The 17,173-nt window shown below is 39.9% G+C and overlaps 1 protein-coding gene across 1 annotated transcript in view; it reads left to right on the top strand.

Annotated features, from left to right (window-relative positions):
* Positions 1 to 17,173, top strand: part of EFHC2 (EF-hand domain containing 2) — a 196,935-nt gene that overhangs the window by 144,243 nt on the left and 35,519 nt on the right. The window contains exons 11-12 of the mRNA XM_027534499.1: positions 14,297 to 14,494; positions 16,420 to 16,512. Of these exons, the coding sequence (XP_027390300.1) occupies positions 14,297 to 14,494; positions 16,420 to 16,512 (291 nt within the window). The remainder of the gene's footprint in view (positions 1 to 14,296; positions 14,495 to 16,419; positions 16,513 to 17,173) is intronic.

Below are 17,173 nucleotides of genomic sequence, written 5' to 3'. Positions count from 1 at the left end.
TTGAGGTGGTGAGGAGATTCATTATATAACTTTTTATATTTTTTGAATTTGATATATCATTTTATTTAAAAATCTACCACTAAGAAACAAAGTCAAGCATAGGACATAGTGTTCCTTTTTAGGAAAAAAATTGCAGAACCTAAGAGCAAACCTAGTATAGTCTTTATGGCAAAAGACAAGTAGCAGTAAAAGGTAATGGCAATAATACATAAAAAACTGAAAATATAAAACAAGAAGATACGCAGGGTGGTGGGGAGTCCTGGGAGAAGTCTCTACCGTAAATGTGAACTCGCTGATCGCCCCTGGAGCCATTATGACACATTCCATCTTCTTGAGGTTGGCATATGATCACCTCTCTTTTATTTTCCCATTTAATTCTTGAGCTCCCATGGGCCATATTATCAGGAATGATCAATATATTCTTTTTGAAGCCTCTTCCCTTTCACTTTCCCTTTAGTTGTCCAGGAACCCCAGGAGGGTGACTTGTCCAGAGAGGGTGGTCAGATCACTACCCAACACCACTGCTGTGGCTCCTTGCTGTCCTGAGGCTGCTGTGGGAGCCTGGTTCTGCCTGGCTGGTGGATGCCACTGGGATGGCTTAGCTGGCTAGAAGATTAATGACTAGGTTTTACCATTTGTTTTAAAGATGCAGGAGACATGAACATGTCTATAAGCCGAAGAGAAAGGATCAATTGGGACCAAGAAATCGAAGGCACAGATGACAAATTGGACAGTTGATGAATCATTGGGCAATTACAGATGAAGAAGCAGTTAGAGATGGATCAAGGCGTAGTTATGCCTTTTCCCATTCTCCACAGTGAATGGTTCAAATTTTCTCACTCTTAAGTTCCTAACCTCACTGTTTCCCTCCCACTCACCACAGAAAACCTCATCTCCAAGTTTACAGAGAGTGTACAGGTCCTGAGATACAAACCTCCCCTACATCCCTGTATCCAGAACTCTGCATTCCTCCTTTCTCACCTTAGTACAAAAGGTGTCCCATCTGCTATCCAAGGGGATAGGATGTCCCTGTTTCTCAGACATCGAACAAAAAGAGAGACCTAGGTCCCATCCTCAGTCAAGCATACTCAACCCTAGTAGATGCTTCTCAGCTCATCCTCTTACCCTGTTTCCTCTGGCCATCAGCCCTCACTGGCATGCCTGTGCTCTCATTGCTTCCTGAGTGCTCTGACATGCAACTCTATTCATAGTGTTCTTTTGCTTATAAACACTTCAAGAGATTCCCTTCACCTGTGGAAGAAAACCCAGACACCCCATGATTGGGGTGATACCCCTTTCATGGTGAAAGACACCCCTTTCATGATTGGGCCCCACCTGCCATTTCTCTAATTTATCTCTTGTTCCATTTCCCAATGTTCCAGTCATCCTAAGAATCCTGACCATCCTGGGTTCAAATCTTGGCTCTATCACATATTAGCTATGTGCCCTTCAGCAATTTGCTCGAGCTCTCTTAACTTTAGTTCTTCATCTATAAAATGGGGATAACCAATATTCCTACTTAAAGGGCTGTTATGGAGTTAAATGAGTTCACACCTGTGAAGCAGTTAGATCAATGTCTGGCGTACACTAAGCACATGGTAAATGATAGCTCTTATTCTTAGTACTTTGTACAGCTCCTAAAATGTACCAACCTCTTGCTCTCCTTGAATTGGGTTGGCCAAAAATTTCATTCAGGTTCTTCTATAAAATTGTATGGAAAAATCCAAACTAACTCTTTGGCCAACCCGATATCTTGAGGATATGTTTTTTTTTTTTTTCCCCATTCCTCCCAACCTCATTCCCCTCCCCACCCTACCTTTCTGACTAGCAAATTGTCTTTCATCTGCAGAAAGGTGGCTCTGTTGTCACCTCTGTTATGGAGCCTTCCTAGATTTTCCCCTTGAGGTGTATACATGCCAGACTGGATGAGGGGTACTTTTTCTGAACTGGACATATCTTTATTAGAGCCCCTTTTCTACTTTGTTGATTTGGCTTTGCTTTTGGTCTATGATTTACTCAAGGGTGCAGGCCTTGAGGGTTGGAGGTCAAATCTAGTCCATTCTTCTCTTATTCTCTATCTGTTGATGTGGCCTGAGATGGAGTAAGGACTTACTGAGTGTATGTTGAATGAATGAATATGTAGGTAAGGGTGTGCTGACAGAATGCTAGAGAAGAAACATAATTTACAAGCAAATAAGACATATTCAAGTTTATTAGTACTTAAATCATTGTTGATTAAAATAAGACATCATTTTTACCTAATGAATTAGGAAACACCTTTAAAAAGGGTAATATCTATTGCTATGGCCCCTCTCTTGTGGCTGGTGGAATGGTAAAAGTAATTTAACACCATGTATCAAGATCCTTTAAATGTATTTTTCTTTTGTCCACCTAATTTTACTTCTGAGATACTAACAGAAATAATTTTAAATACAGACAAATGTTTCTACATAAATATGTACATTATGACATTATTTATGTAAAATTTTGAGAAAAGCCCATGAAATACCCAATAATAGAAGAATGGATTAGCATTCTGGTTTCAGAAAAATATGTGATAATAAGTGTATTAGTTAAAGGGAAAAAAAAGCAGACTATAAAATATGTTCACAACTATTAAGAAAAAAAGACAGATACTCATGCATAGAAAAGAGGAAATATACCAGAATGAGGAAATATACCAGAATGATTACTTGGTTATATTTGTATGGTGTAAGTGTATATGATTTTTCTTTCTTCCTTTTATATGTTATTCAAATTCTCTATATTTAGAAATGTGTTCCTTTTATAATGGAGTAAAGCCAAGAAAATTTATATTTTAAAGTGCATGCCCAGAAAGAATTAAGAATCTGATTATATTTTGTTTGCTATGTTTTAACATGAGTAAGTCTTGAATTGGGAGGTGAAGTACTGGGGGGCACAGACCTGGTCTTGTGTTCAGCTGATCATGTAACCAGTAAATAGCTGTCAGCTTATATGAGGCTGCCCTCCATTAAGGCCCCCTAATTGTCACAGGGATTAGCATGGCCTCTAAAGCATCTCATCTGGCAACCAATGAGAAAGAGTTTTTTTTTTTTTTTAAAAAAAAAAGGCCAAACAAGGTTTGGTGGTGATGGTGGTTTAATCACTAAGTCGTGTTCAACTCTTATGACCCCATGGACTGTAGCCCTTCAGGATCCTCTGTCCATGGGGTTTCTCAGGCAGGAATTCTGGAGTGGGTTGCCATTTCCTTCTCCAGGGGAGCAAACCCAGGTCTCCTGCACTGTAGGCAGATTCTTTACTGACTGAACCACCAGGGAAGCTTCAAGTGAGGTTTGCTTGGAGACAAATAATCCCTGAACACAGGATGGGTGCTAATGAAAAGGAAATGGTAGAAAACAAATCACTTTGCTTGTAAATGAAATGCATATTCACTCTTATCTACCCAAATCTCAAGTGAACCACCATCATCCATTTGCTGCTACCAAAAAATCTTGACCTGATTTAAAAAACAAAAAAACCCACTGTGTCTTTTAACAGTGGTTAAAAGTTTTATCACTTCAGGCCTAAATCCTGAAATGCAATTAAGCATTTACTTAAATGCATATTGTACCAAATTGTAGCAGAATTCTAGATGAGCTTTTCTAAAATTGTACCTCTTTGAAGAATATTTTTAATAATATATAGCAATTGCTGTTAACTGCGTGAGAAGATTTCATTTTGTTTGGCTGCACTTAAATAGCCCCAAAGTCGAGTGCACCAAGACATACTGGATTTCAAACTAAATAAATCAAAATTATCATGTACATTCCACTGCATGTCAAAACAGGAAAAGCCATAGAATTTGATGTGAAATAAAGATTAGAGCAGTAATAGAGAGAAAGCTAAAAGCTGCTTACATTTATTTGGAATGAGAAAACAAGGTCAATGATTTTCAATGCAGATGTACTTCTCTTTGAGAAAATACATCAAAAAATCAGTTTACAAAGCAGAGAAATTTGGCAGTAATTATTATACTGTCAAAAGGTTCTTTAGTTTCCAAAGAACTTATTTCAGAGTTCAGTGTGCTTGCTTGTCGTTAACAACTTGACAGAAATTAAAGGAATTTGAAGCTAAGGTGTTTGGTGCCATTGCCAATTAAAAATAACCAAGATGAAGATAGAGCATCTTTAAATGTAATGGAGAGTGGAAGGGAACATGTAATTTGAATTCTAAGAATTAAGCATTTGTGCAGCTTCTCAAATATATTCAATTATATAAAGGGAGGCACACCTGGAGCTTATTGCTTTATCACTTCAGACTTAAATCCTGAATTTGACTATTTAAAACAAGTGTACCATCTTCCCTTTATAGTCTGCGATAAATTCTAAGATTTCACCCATCAAAGACATTTCACATTTTTCCAAGATGAACTTGCTTAAAGGAAGTAGCTCTTTCAGTTTAATGCAACATGAAACTGTCTCCATTGTGAGATGATGAGAACAATAAAAATTGCTATCATTTATTGAGCATTCATATAGTTCTATAGTAGAGAAGGAAATGGCAACTGACTCCAGTATCCTTGCCTGGAAAATCCCATGGACAAGAGGAGCCTGGTGAGCTACAAGCCATGAGATTACAAAAGAGTTGGAGATGACTTAGCAACTAAAACAACATAGTGCTGTAGAAAGCTAAATGCTTTTCATACTTTGCTAACTTAACCCTCATTTTTCATTTGTTCAGAGAACTATTTAATATAAAGTGCTTACTAGGTGCCAGGGGCTGTTGAAGGTGTTGAGCATTCAGCAATGAGCAAAATATAGACAAATAGCCCGACCCTTTGTGGAACTTAGGTTCTAGCTGGGGGATAAAGATGATATAGAGAATAAGAAAATAAATTATATACTAGGTTGGCGTATGATGAGTGCTACTGAGGATAAAAAAGCAGAGAAGGGGTTTGGGAATGCCAGGCTTCTAGGGGGAGGGTTCACACTTTTGAAAAGGATGGTCAGAGAAGGCCTTATGGAGAAGATGACACCAGAGTAAATGAAGATGCTCTTCAGGAAGTGAAGGACCGAACTGTGTAACTGTCTTGGGGAAGAGCATTCCAGGTAGAGGGAATGGCAGGTGCAAAGGCCCTGAAGTTGGAATTTGCCTGCCTTGTTTGAGGAAACAAGGTCTGGTGGTGCAGAGAGACAGAGAGGGGACGAGGTCTGAGAGAGAGAGCAGTAGAGGGGACATACCATGTCAGGCCTGCTAGGCCATCATGAGGCTTTTGGCTTCGACTTCAGGAGAGAGGGCAAGTCCTTAGAGGGTTTGAACAGAGGCATAATGTGATCTGACTTACATTTTCACAGGATCATCCTGGCTCCTGTGGTAAAATAAAATTCTGTGAAACAAGCAGTCTTGTCCAATTTCACGGATAAGGAACAGAGCCTCAGAAAAGTTAACAGTTTACCAGTGTTTCCATTTTCTAGCAAATTCACAGGGCTGAAATTTTAATCCAGGTCTGTGTAATTTGAAAGCTCACATTTTTCCCTCTGAGCCACACTACCTCCCACTTGTGGTGACCTTTTTTTCCCCCTTTTGTCTGGAATTCTTTGGCTTCTCCAGTGAGGCCACCATGTCATACAACTCCAGGGGACACCATTTATACCATAAGTGTATAAAGGTTCTCCCTGGAGGTGGGCAGTACCCAGCCAACATGGCCGAATGTAATGGCTTTGTTCCCCCGTGAGACTGAAGAGCTCTATAAATGCTTTTGAACTATAGTTAGGCTGGTAGCAAAATCTGGTCAGACATTTGTACTGGCCCCATTTGATCTATCTTTCCATTTCTTCTTCCACTGACACATATTCTACCAGCTGTCTCTACTACTCTCTGCTGCCTGGCAGCACACTAGTCCAATCATGTGCCTGGCTGGAACATAAGTTATGGGAAGGCTGGGTTTTCTGCTCACTATAGGCAGCTTAGGCCCATAAGTAACAGAATACCTGAAGCAATGTAGGATGTGAGCAGCTGTGCCAGGCTTCTGATTAGAGAAACTGAAACCCATTTTATTTGTTGAATATCAAATTGAAGGAGATGATAAAGAGTGCTAAACAATTGTCATTAAAATTGCTTCTTGGTTTAATTTAGGCTCAACTAGATTTTCTTATAAGCCTTAGGACACAAAACTTCATCTCTTAAGTCCTTGTTTACATTGAAACTGATTTTTATTTTTGTTTGAAAGACATTGCTTAGACTTTTAACAATATGTAACAAAATACCCTTAGATTCAGAGCTTTAAAATGAAGTTTTGATTCACCATTATGACTGGATGACTTTAATGGAATTATGTCTTGTAAAACCGTTTAGCATTTCATGTTTCAGAATTCTGCCTAGTTAACGTCAATACCCTAGAGCAGTTTGGCTTTTTTTGTTTTTTAGGCTTTAATTACAAAAATGGAGAGAAAAGCATGGCAGCATCCTTTATAAGATTAACTAAATACTGTGATAATCTGTATAAAATATTAGTGCCAGGGGCATAGTGCAATGTTGAGTAAAGGCAAAGGTGATTGCCACTTGAGTCTCTAAGATGAACAACAGTACTCACAGAATACTAGATCAATACAATTACAGCTTCTTTTTAAAGTGCATTTTTGTTTTTCTTAAATGATGGGCCAGGAAGTACCAAGATGAGGCTTTGCTCTCAGATGATATTTGAGGTTCACTTTGGAGGTTTTAGAGAAGGAAATGGCAACCCACTCCAATATTCTTGCCTGGGAAATCCCATGGACAGAGGAGCCTGGTGGGCTACAGTCCATGGGGTCACAAAGAGTTGGACATGACTGAGCAACTAGCACAACTTGAAGGTTTAAGTGAGAAAGGGGTGTATCTGGTGGGCTACAGTCCATGGGGTCACAAAGAGTTGGACATGACTGAGCAACTAGCACAACTTGAAGGTTTAAGTGAGAAAGGGGTGTATCTGATGGAAGTTGGACCTTCATTTTTATGACTGTGGCTCACAAAAGTGGAGTATGCAGAAAGCAGTTTGATGGATCCTCAATAATTTAAACATAAAATTACTATATGACCCAGTGATTCTACTCATAGGTAAAAATACCTAAAGAATTGAAAACAGATGTTCAAAGAAAAACTTGTAGCAATGCTAATTACCGTAACCAAAAGGGGGAAACAACCCAGATATCCACTGACGCATGAATAGATAAGCAAAATGTGGTACATTTGTACAATGGACTAGTATTCAGGCATAAAAAGGAATGAAGTACTGATACCTGCTGCAACATGTACGAACATGAAAACACTATGATAAATGAGCAAAAGCAGACACAAGAAACCATACTGCATGACTCCATTTATATGAAGTATCCAGATTGGTAGTCTGCAGAGAAAGAAAGCAGATTAGTGATGATCAGGCAGAGAGAGACTGGGGTTGAGGGGAGGAAGAAACTGGAATGATTGCTTCTTTGTGGTGATGAAAATATTTTGAAACAAATAGACATGGTGGTTGCACGACATTATGAATGCAGTAAATGCCATGAATGGTAAATTTTGTGTTATGTGTATTTCACCATAGTAAAAAGAAAAGGAATGTGTAAGTTTTGAAAAGATTCCTCATTCTTGGTGCAGCCCATTAACATTTGACAGGGCGGGGTGGGTTCTAAAGAGGGACATGTGATAAACAGGGCAAAACCTTAGCATGACAAGGCTTGCACTGCCTGGCTGGGATCCCTGATGCCAGGACCTGGCTCATGTGGGTGCAGCAGCCACTGGGGCAGCTGCTCAGGGGCTCCTGATGTCCTGCACGACTGAAGGCAGTTTTAATTTGGGGGTAGCTTGTTTGGAATCCTCACATGGAGACAAGAAAAGCAATGGAGTACCAAGCTGTTTATAACCCAGGGAGACAGAAACCCACCAAATATAAAGTTTCACTGCAATGAGGCCAGGATAATTTCAGTTTATCCAATGAAAAGGAAAATAAACTTTTATGACCTGGTCGGGCTAGAGTAGTTTTAGTTAAAGGTGTGTGGAAAGTTTCTAGTTATTGCTGCACATGCTCTGTTCCCTCATTCTTGGGAGCGTGCCACTTCTTCATGTCATTTTCTACCCACAAAAGGAAAAATATTTCAAATAGGTTTTTTTTTTTTTTTTACAATGAAAGTAATATTTGATTATTATAAAATTTCAAACAGGAGACATTTTATGTATAGGTATTTGTTGTTGTTCAGTAGTTAAGTTGTGTCTGACTGTTTGCGACCCCATGGACTGTAGCATAGCAGGTTACAGTCCTGTACACGCCTTTCCTTCAATGTCTCCCTGAGTTTACTCAAACTCATCTGCATTGAATCAGTGATGCCATCCAGCCATCTCATCCCCTGTTAACCCCTTCTCTCCCTGCCCTCAATTTTCCCCAGCATTAGAATCTTTTCAAATGAGTCAGCTCTTTGCATCAGGTGGGCAAACTGTTGGAGCTTCAGCTTCAGCATCAGTCCCTCCAATGAATATTCAGCGTTGATTTCCCTTAGGATTGACTGGCTTGATCTTGCAGTCCAAGGGACTTTCAAGAGTCTTCTCCAGTATCACAATTCAAAAACATCAGTTCTTCAGCACTCAGCCTTCCTTATTGTCCAACTCTCACATCCGTACATGACTACTGGAAAAACCATAGCTTTGACTATATGGACCTGTGTTGGCAAAGTGATGTCTCTGCTTTTTAATATGCTGTCTAGGTTGGTCATAGCTTTCCTTCCAAGGAGCATGTGTCTTAATTTCATGGCTGCAGTCACTGTCTGCAGTGATTTTGGAGCCCAAGAAAATGAACTCTGTCACTGCTTCCTTTTTTTCTCCCTTCTATTTACCATGAAGTGGTGGGACCGGATGCCATGATCTTAGTTTTTTGAATGTTGAGTTTTAAGCCAGCATTTTCACTGTCCTCCGTGACCCTCATCAAGAGGCTCTTTAGTTCCTCTTGGCTTTCTGCCATAAGAGTCGTATCATCTGCATATCTGAGGCTGTTGATATTTCTGCCAAAGATCTTGATTCCAGTTTGTGAGTCATCCAGCCAGGCATTTAGCATGATGTACTCTGCATATAAGTTAAATAAGCAGCATGACAATATATAGCCTTGACATACTCCTTTCCCCATTTGGAACCAGTCCGTTGTTCCATGTCCAGTTCTAACTGTTGCTTCTTGACCTGCATACAGATTTCTCAGGAGGTAGGTAAGGTGGTCTGGTATTCCCATCTCTTTAAGAATTTTCCACAGGTTGTTGTGATCCACACAGTAAAAGACTTCAACGTAGTCAATGAAGGAGAGTAGATGTTTTTTCTAGAACTCCCTTGCTTTCTCTGTGATCCAGCAAATGTTGGCAATTTGATCTACGGTTCATCTGTCTTTTCTAAACCCAGCTTGTACATCTGGAAGTTCTTAGTTCACATACTGCTAAAGCCTAGCTTGAAGGATTTTGAGCATAGCCTTACTAGCATGTAATGTGAGGGCAATTTTATGATAGTTTGAACATTCTTTGGCATTGCCGTTCTTTGGAATTGGAATAAAAACTGACCTTTTCCAGTCCTGTGGCCACTGCTGAGTTTTCCAAATTTCCTGGCATATTGAGTGTAGCACTTTAACAACATCATCTTTTATGATTTGAAATAGTTCAGCTGCAATTCCATAACCTCCACTAGCTTGGTCCGTAGTGATGCTTCCTAAAGCCCACTTGACTTCACACTCCAGGATGTCTGGCTCTAGGTGAGTGACCATGCCATCATGGTTATCCAGGTCATTAAGACCTTTTTTGTACAGTTCTTCCATGTATTCTTGCCATCTTTTAATTTCTTCTGCTTCTGTTAGGTCCTTATATCTTCTATCTCTTTTTGTGCCCATCTTTACATGAAATATTCCCTTGCTTTCTCTAATTTTCTTGAAGAGATCTCTAGTCTTTCCCATTCTATTGTTAAGAGAGATTGAGGTGGAACCACTCCAAGGAAAGCCCCTCACTCATTTACAACACTGGTCACGGAATGACCAGTTGTGACACATGAACGAAATGGAACACCATGCAACTGTGAAAAGTAGGCTGTTGATTGGCATTTATGGGTATGAAAGATGTCCATGCTATGTTAATAAATGTTGTATGATCCCAATGAAACTAAGGATACCAGTACATATATATTGACAGAAAAATGACTGCAAGGATACATGCCAAAACATCTGTTATGTTATTCCTGATTGCTGAACCCCTGGCCAATGTTACTGATTGATGGTCTAACCCAATCTGACTTGCTACAATGGTGGGGTCCTCTTGGTTGAATTTGGTCTTCATTTCCCATTAAAAAGACACAAACAAAGCAAAATAAAAAACCCAGAGATCCTAATAAGTGTATGTAGGTAAAATATAGTTCCTTTAGGTAGGTTAACATCATAGATGTGGGATTTCCTACAGTCTGTCTTAGGAAATTCTTGACCAGAAGAACCTGTAGATTTGTTAAATGATAGTGAAAATGACAAGAAATATATAAAAGAACTAAAAGCCATTATTACAAAAGATGAGTCTATAGCAGAATAAATAAAATCTTGTATTTCCTCATTTATTTGGACTTCTTGGAAACTGAATTATTGGGTTGGCCAAAAAGTGTTTTCAGGCTTTCCAATAAGATGTTATTGAAAACCCAAACGAACTTTTTGGCCAAGGCAATATTTCCAGTAAGTGGATTTTCTAGATGGTGGAAGCTTATTTGGTTAAGTGCCATGTAAGTTTGCATTTTAACCATTTCAATGAAATTCTTTCTAATGCCTGGTAAATGGTTTATGGCTTTCCCGTAGAGAATGTATTGAAAATATGTCAACCAATTTGTTAGGCTTTGAGGTCTCATATGAATATGTTGTCATTTGTTTTCTTTTTGCTCTATGAAACATCTATTTCTGTTCTATTGACTATGCCAAAGCCTTTCACTGTGTGGATCACTGCAACTGTGGGAAATTCTTAAACAGATGAGAATACCAGACCCCCTGACCTGCCTCTTGAGAAACCTGTATACAGGTCAGGAAGCCACAGTTAGAACTGGACATGGAACAACAGACTGGTTCCAAATTGGGAAAGGAGTACGACAAGGCTGTATATTGTCACCCTGCTTATTTAACTTACATGCAGAGTACATCATGAGAAATGCTGGGCTGGATGAAGCACAAGCTGGAATCAAGATTGCTGGGAGAAATATCAATAACCTCAGATATGCAGATGATACCACTCTTATGGCAGAAAGTGAAGAGGAACTAAAAAGCCTCTTGATGAAAGTGAAAGAGGAGAGTGAAAAAGTTGGATTAAATCTCAACATTCAGAAAACTAAGATCATGGTCCCATGGCATGATGGGCATCTGGTCCCATCAGTTCAGTTCAGTTCAGTCACTCAGTCGTGTCCAACTCTTTGCAACCCTATGAACCGCAGCACACAGGCCTCCCTGTCCATCACCAACTTGCAGAGTCCACCCAAACCCATGTCCATTGAGTCGTTAATGCCATCCATCCATCTCATCTTCTGTCGTCCCCTTCTCCTCCTGCCACCAATCCCTCCCAGCATCAGGGTCTTTTCCAATGAGTCAGCTCTTCACATCAGGTGGCCAAAATATTGGAGTTTCAGCTTCAACATCAGTCCTTCTAATGAACGCCCAGGACTTATCTCCTTTAGGATGGACTGGTTGGATCTCTTTGTAGTCCAAGGGATTCTCAAGAGTCATCTCCAACACCACAGTTCACAAGCATCAATTCTGCGGCACTCAGCTTTATTTATAGTCCAACTCTCACATCCATACGTGCCCACTGGAAAAACCATAGCCTTGACTAGATGGACCTTTGTTGGCAAAGTAACGTCTCTGCTTTTTAATATGCTATCTAGGTTGGTCATAACTTTCCTTCCAAGGAGTAAGCATCTTTTAATTTCATGGCTGCAGTCACCATCTGCAGTGATTTTGGAGCCCAGAAAAATAAAGTCAGCCACTGTTTCCGCTGTTTCCCCATCTATTTGCCATGAAGTGATGTACTCTGCATATAAGTTAAATAATTAGGGTGACAATATACAGCCTTGACGTATTCCTTTTCCTATTTGGAACCAGTCTGTTGTTCCATGTCCAGTTCTAACTGTTGCTTCCTGACCTGCATACAGATTTATCAAGAGGCAGATGGGGTGGTCTGGTATTTTCCACAGTTTGTGATCCACACAGTCAAAGGCTTTGGCATAGTCAATAAAGCAGAAATAGATGTTTTTCTGGAACTCTCTTGCTTTTTCGATGATCCAGTGAATGTTGGCAATTTGATCTCTGGTTCCTCTGCCTTTTCTAAATCCAGCTTGACCATCTGGAAGTTCATGGTTCACGTATTGCTGAAGCTTGGCTTGGAGGATTTTACGCATTACTTTACTAGTGTGTGAGATGAGTGCAATTGTGTGGTAGTTTGAGCATTCTTTGGCATTGCCTTTCTTTGGGATTGGAATGAAAAATGACCTTTTCCAGTCCTGTGGCCACTGCTGAGCTTTCCAAATTTGCTGGCATATTGAGTGCAGCACTTTCACAGTGTCATCTTTCAGGATTTGAAATAGCTCAACTGGAATTCCATCACCTGCACTAGCTCTGTTCGTAGTGATGCTTCACTTGACTTCACATTCCAGGATGTCTGGCTCTAGGTCAGTGATCACACCATTGTGATTATCTGGGTCATGAAGATCTTTTTGGTATAGTTCTTCTGTGTATTCTTGCCACCTCTTCTTAATATCATCTGCTTCTGTTAGGTCCCTGCCATTTCTGTCCTTTATCGAGCCCATCTTTGCATAAAATGTTCCCTTGGTATCGCTAATTTTTTGAAGAGATCTTTAGTCTTTCCCTTTCTATTGTTTTCCTCTATTTCTTTGCGTTGATCACTGAGGAAGGCTTTCTTATCTCTCCTTGCTATTCTCTGGTCCCATCACTTCATGGCAAATAGATGGAGAAACTCTGGAAACAGTGACAGACTTTATTTTTGGGGGCTCCAAAATCACTGCAGATGGTGACTGCACCCATGAAATCAAAAGATGCTTGCTCCTTGGAAGAAAAGTTATGACCAACCTAGACAGCATATTAAAAAGCAGAGACATTACTTTGCCAACAAAAGTCCATCTAGTCAAAGCTGTGGTTTTTCCAGTAGTCATGGATGAATGAGAAAGTTGGACTATAAAGAAAGCTGAGCACCAAAGAAGTGACACTTTTGAACTGTGGTGTTGAAGAAGACTCTTGAGAGTCCCTTGGACTGCAAGGAGATCCGACCAGTCCATCCTAAAGGATATCAGTCCTGGGTATTCATTGTAAGGACTGATGTTGAAGCTGAAACTGCAATACTTTGGCCACCTGATGTGAAGAACTGACTCATTTGAAAAGACTCTGATGCTGGGAGGGATTGGTGGCAGGAGGAGAAGGGGACGACAGAGGATGAGATGGTTGGATGGCATCACCGACTCAATGGACAAGAGTTTGAGTGAACGCTGGGAGTTGGTGATGGACAGGGAGGCCTGATGTGCTACAATCCACGGGGTTGCAAAGAGTCAAACAATACTGAGCAACTGAACTAAACTGAACTGAACTGCTCTGCCAAATGATATCAATGCCATTTGCCTTCTAAAGACTCAGACGACTGTACCTTTACACAGCTGTTTATACTTTTTTCTCTCATGGGTAGGAGGTGATGGTGGTGGTTTAGTCACTCAGTCATGTCTGACTCTTGCGACCCCCTGGACTGTAGCCCGCTAGGCTCCTCTGTCCATGGGATTTCCCGAGCAAGAATATTGGAGTGAGTTGCCACTTCTTTCTCCACTTATGGGTAGGATGTGTCAATTTTTACTTTTTACCAGAGAAATATGCTTAATCACTTTCCCCATCTCAAAACATCTTTCTAACTTACTGATTTATAAGTTTCATACCCTGGGAAATCAGAACCCCAAGTCTGTTACTGTTTTGTATAAAGTAAGATTAATAGGCATTGAATGAACTCATGTATTTAGTCCCAGGATTTTTGACCATTCAAGAACTTTAAGAATTTACTTCCTGGTTGTAGGCTATTATCTGATAGAAGTTTGACTCTGGGCAAAGTGCCATTTTATTTATAATCTGCTGTGCTTATGGTTTTCCATTCTAGCACAAGTACCTTCCTGGTTGCTCATAGTAGAGAAATAAAAAAATAAATAAATAAAAAAAACCTGTCTGTAGGCTGTTGGTAAAGTTTTGTAAAACGGAATTTGGGTGTGTTTTTAATAGAAAGGTAAAATAATCTTAGATATAATTTCTTGAGTGCTTCCCATTTTTTTTAAACAGAGAAATAATGATGAATCTAACTGTCGGGAAACTCACAGACCAAGAAGTTATAACCATTGCACGTCGTTACCGGGTGCCTGAGGACCCCTGTCCACATAGGAATGTCCTAGTTGCACAGGCCCATGAACAACTCAAGAAAAATGCTTTTGAGAATTTTGAAAGACTCATTGCTATGTGTGTATACGAAGATCGGGAAAAGTAAGCTTTTATTTTATTGATTCTAAGAAATCATTTATGTTTCTGTGAAGCTGAGTGATGAAGGAATTTGTATTGTATCAAAAATGGCAAAAAGAAAATTGGGAAGTCTCCTCATACTCCACTAGGTAGCAAAGCCACCTTAAATCATTTCTGGAGATTATCTGGGTACACATATTTCATAGTGATGGATGGTGAGTTTTGCTTGTTGATGGAATAGGGGAAGTTCTGTGTCTTCAAAAGAATAGGATGGCCCCTTTGCATTTTCTAATTGGTTTCTAGAAGCTTTCAATTGAAGCAGTAAATCAGTGTTAGAAGATTTAATTCTGAGATGGCATCTCTTTACACTATTTTATTAATAAGTGGGATTTATAAATATGAGTTTTATAATATACCGGACAGGGGATTTGCAAGTAAACTTTCTATAAAATCTCTTTGAAATTATTTCTTCTCAAAAACAATGATGCTCCAAATAATGTGTTTCTAATACATTTATCATGTTTGCCTTTGAACTTTATTCAGTCATTGTTACAAACAACTGGAGCCCCATCTTGGTATATTTTGGTGTTCATCTTACCCACAGATCTGATATACTGGTGGGGGAGCATATTCATCTGGAGTTAGAAAATCTTAGGTCTAACTCTAGCCACTGGTTTTGTTACTTCGGACCACTGTCATCTCTTTACCCCATTACTACTTCCTTCATCCCCAAACCTGTACCCTAAATATCTTAGAAGGACCCATGGTTTTTCTTAATTTGTTGTTGTTGTAGTCACTAAGTTATGTCGAGCTCTTTGCTACCCCCATGGACTGTAGCCCACCAGGCTCCTCTGTCTGTGGGAGTCTCCAGGCAAGAATAGTGGAGTTGGGTTGTCATTTCCTTCTGCAGGGGATCTTTCCAACTCAGGGATCCAACCTGTGTCTCCTGAATTCACAGGCAAGTTCTTTACCACTAGTGCTACTTGGAGTGCCCCCAGTTTATCTTACTAGGGAACATTTTTTTTCCTAATCCATAATACACCCTTGTTGAATTGTTATAAAATGGTATTCTTCCTTGAATCTTTAAGCTTCTCTGAGCCTTCTGGAAGACGTATTACCTGAGCTTTGTATGACTCTGGCCTTGCCTTCCAGCCTGGTGGTATCCCTCTCCAGGGTGAGAAGTGTGACCCTCTTTGATTAAAGGAATACCTGTTGGGAAAAAAGGGGCTAGTTGATGAGACAACTCTTGAGGTTCTTCCAGATCCAACAAGTTCCAATTCTAGACATAAAGATTCTCTTACCATTTTATAACCTACTGCTAAGAAAGAAGCCCACTTTCTTTCTTGTTAGTTCTAATTTTGCCTGATGCCTGGAAGAACACTGGCGGGGTGAGAACATTAGACAGGCATTTCTGTGCCCCAGCAGGCTGGGGAAAATGACTGTTGGGCTGCTCTGAGAAAAAAAAAAAATTAGGTGAATGTTAAGGTCCCAGTTGGGGCTTCTAGGTTATACGATTTGGGTCCAAGGAAAAGACTAGAAAAACACCCTCTGGTCATATAATACTTGGATGGAGGCTCTAGATGCCTGTCAAATTAAGAGATGTTTTCAAATATCAGAACCATTTTTGACTAGTGGTCAAGAATGCAGATCGATTACTTAGAGCAACACTCGTGGCTGCAGCCTTAACAGGCTGTACTATCACCAACCAAGAATCTGAACCCTGATGGAACGGCCTTTGTAAGGACAGAATCTAATGACTTCTGAAATGGAAACAAGCTGGTGAAATACAATAAGACTGTTTTTCCTTACCGCGATTCCAGTACCAGCTTTCATATTTATTTCCATGTGCACGCTTTTAGGACACATCTATGTTTTCTTTCCTTTAGCATGTAATTATTACTCAAGAGACATGAAGTATAGAAAAGCTCATTGACTGTGTTTTAATGCAGGAAAAAAGTGTTACCCAGCAAAGACATCAAAAGGCTGTGCAAGTCCTCCAGATTACCTTTGAATGAAGATCTTCTAGGATCCTTACTGTCCGGGTAGGTGAGATCTCCACCCTCATGGACCATGTCCTGCATGTTTTTGTTTTGGAGACAGTTCCTGGTTTTACATCTGCCTTTACTGCCCTTGATTTACCCTTTACCTCAGTATTGTCTCACTGATGATACATCTCTATTTAATTGTTACAAAAGGAAAAGTTAGTCATGATTGTGAATGTCACAGAGCCTCTAATGAATTATTGTTTGATCTTTTTAACATGAAGATGCACTTAAGTGCACACGGATTCATGGGACAAAATGAAAATGAACTGCTTCTTTGGTTGTGAGCGTCTTAGATCTAAAATTTAGGACAGGTTTTTCAGAACAGTAGTTTCTAATGGCTAAAGACATGCAATTAGAGGACCTCATGTTATTAGCACAGAGCAAGAGTGCCAGATGTCAAGTGCAGAGGTTAGGATGTTGCCAAAGGAAAGCACAGTGAACTGCTTTCTAAATCACCTCTCTTCTTGTACCAAACCTGACTTTTTGACTGCCTGGCACCACCCTCCTAGCCATCCACACTCTGGTCATCTTTTATGCTTCCCATGGCATGACGCCAGCCCCTCCTCTGACTGACTTATCTTGATAATGTTGACATCTGGGACTGTGTTCTAGGCATTGTTATCATTGCTTTGAGTACATTACCTCATTGACTTCGTGA

Source organism: Bos indicus x Bos taurus, chromosome X, assembly GCF_003369695.1.
Source record: "Bos indicus x Bos taurus breed Angus x Brahman F1 hybrid chromosome X, Bos_hybrid_MaternalHap_v2.0, whole genome shotgun sequence".
Taxonomy (NCBI): Eukaryota; Metazoa; Chordata; class Mammalia; order Artiodactyla; family Bovidae; genus Bos; species Bos indicus x Bos taurus.
This window is presented reverse-complemented; position numbering and strand designations above follow the sequence as displayed.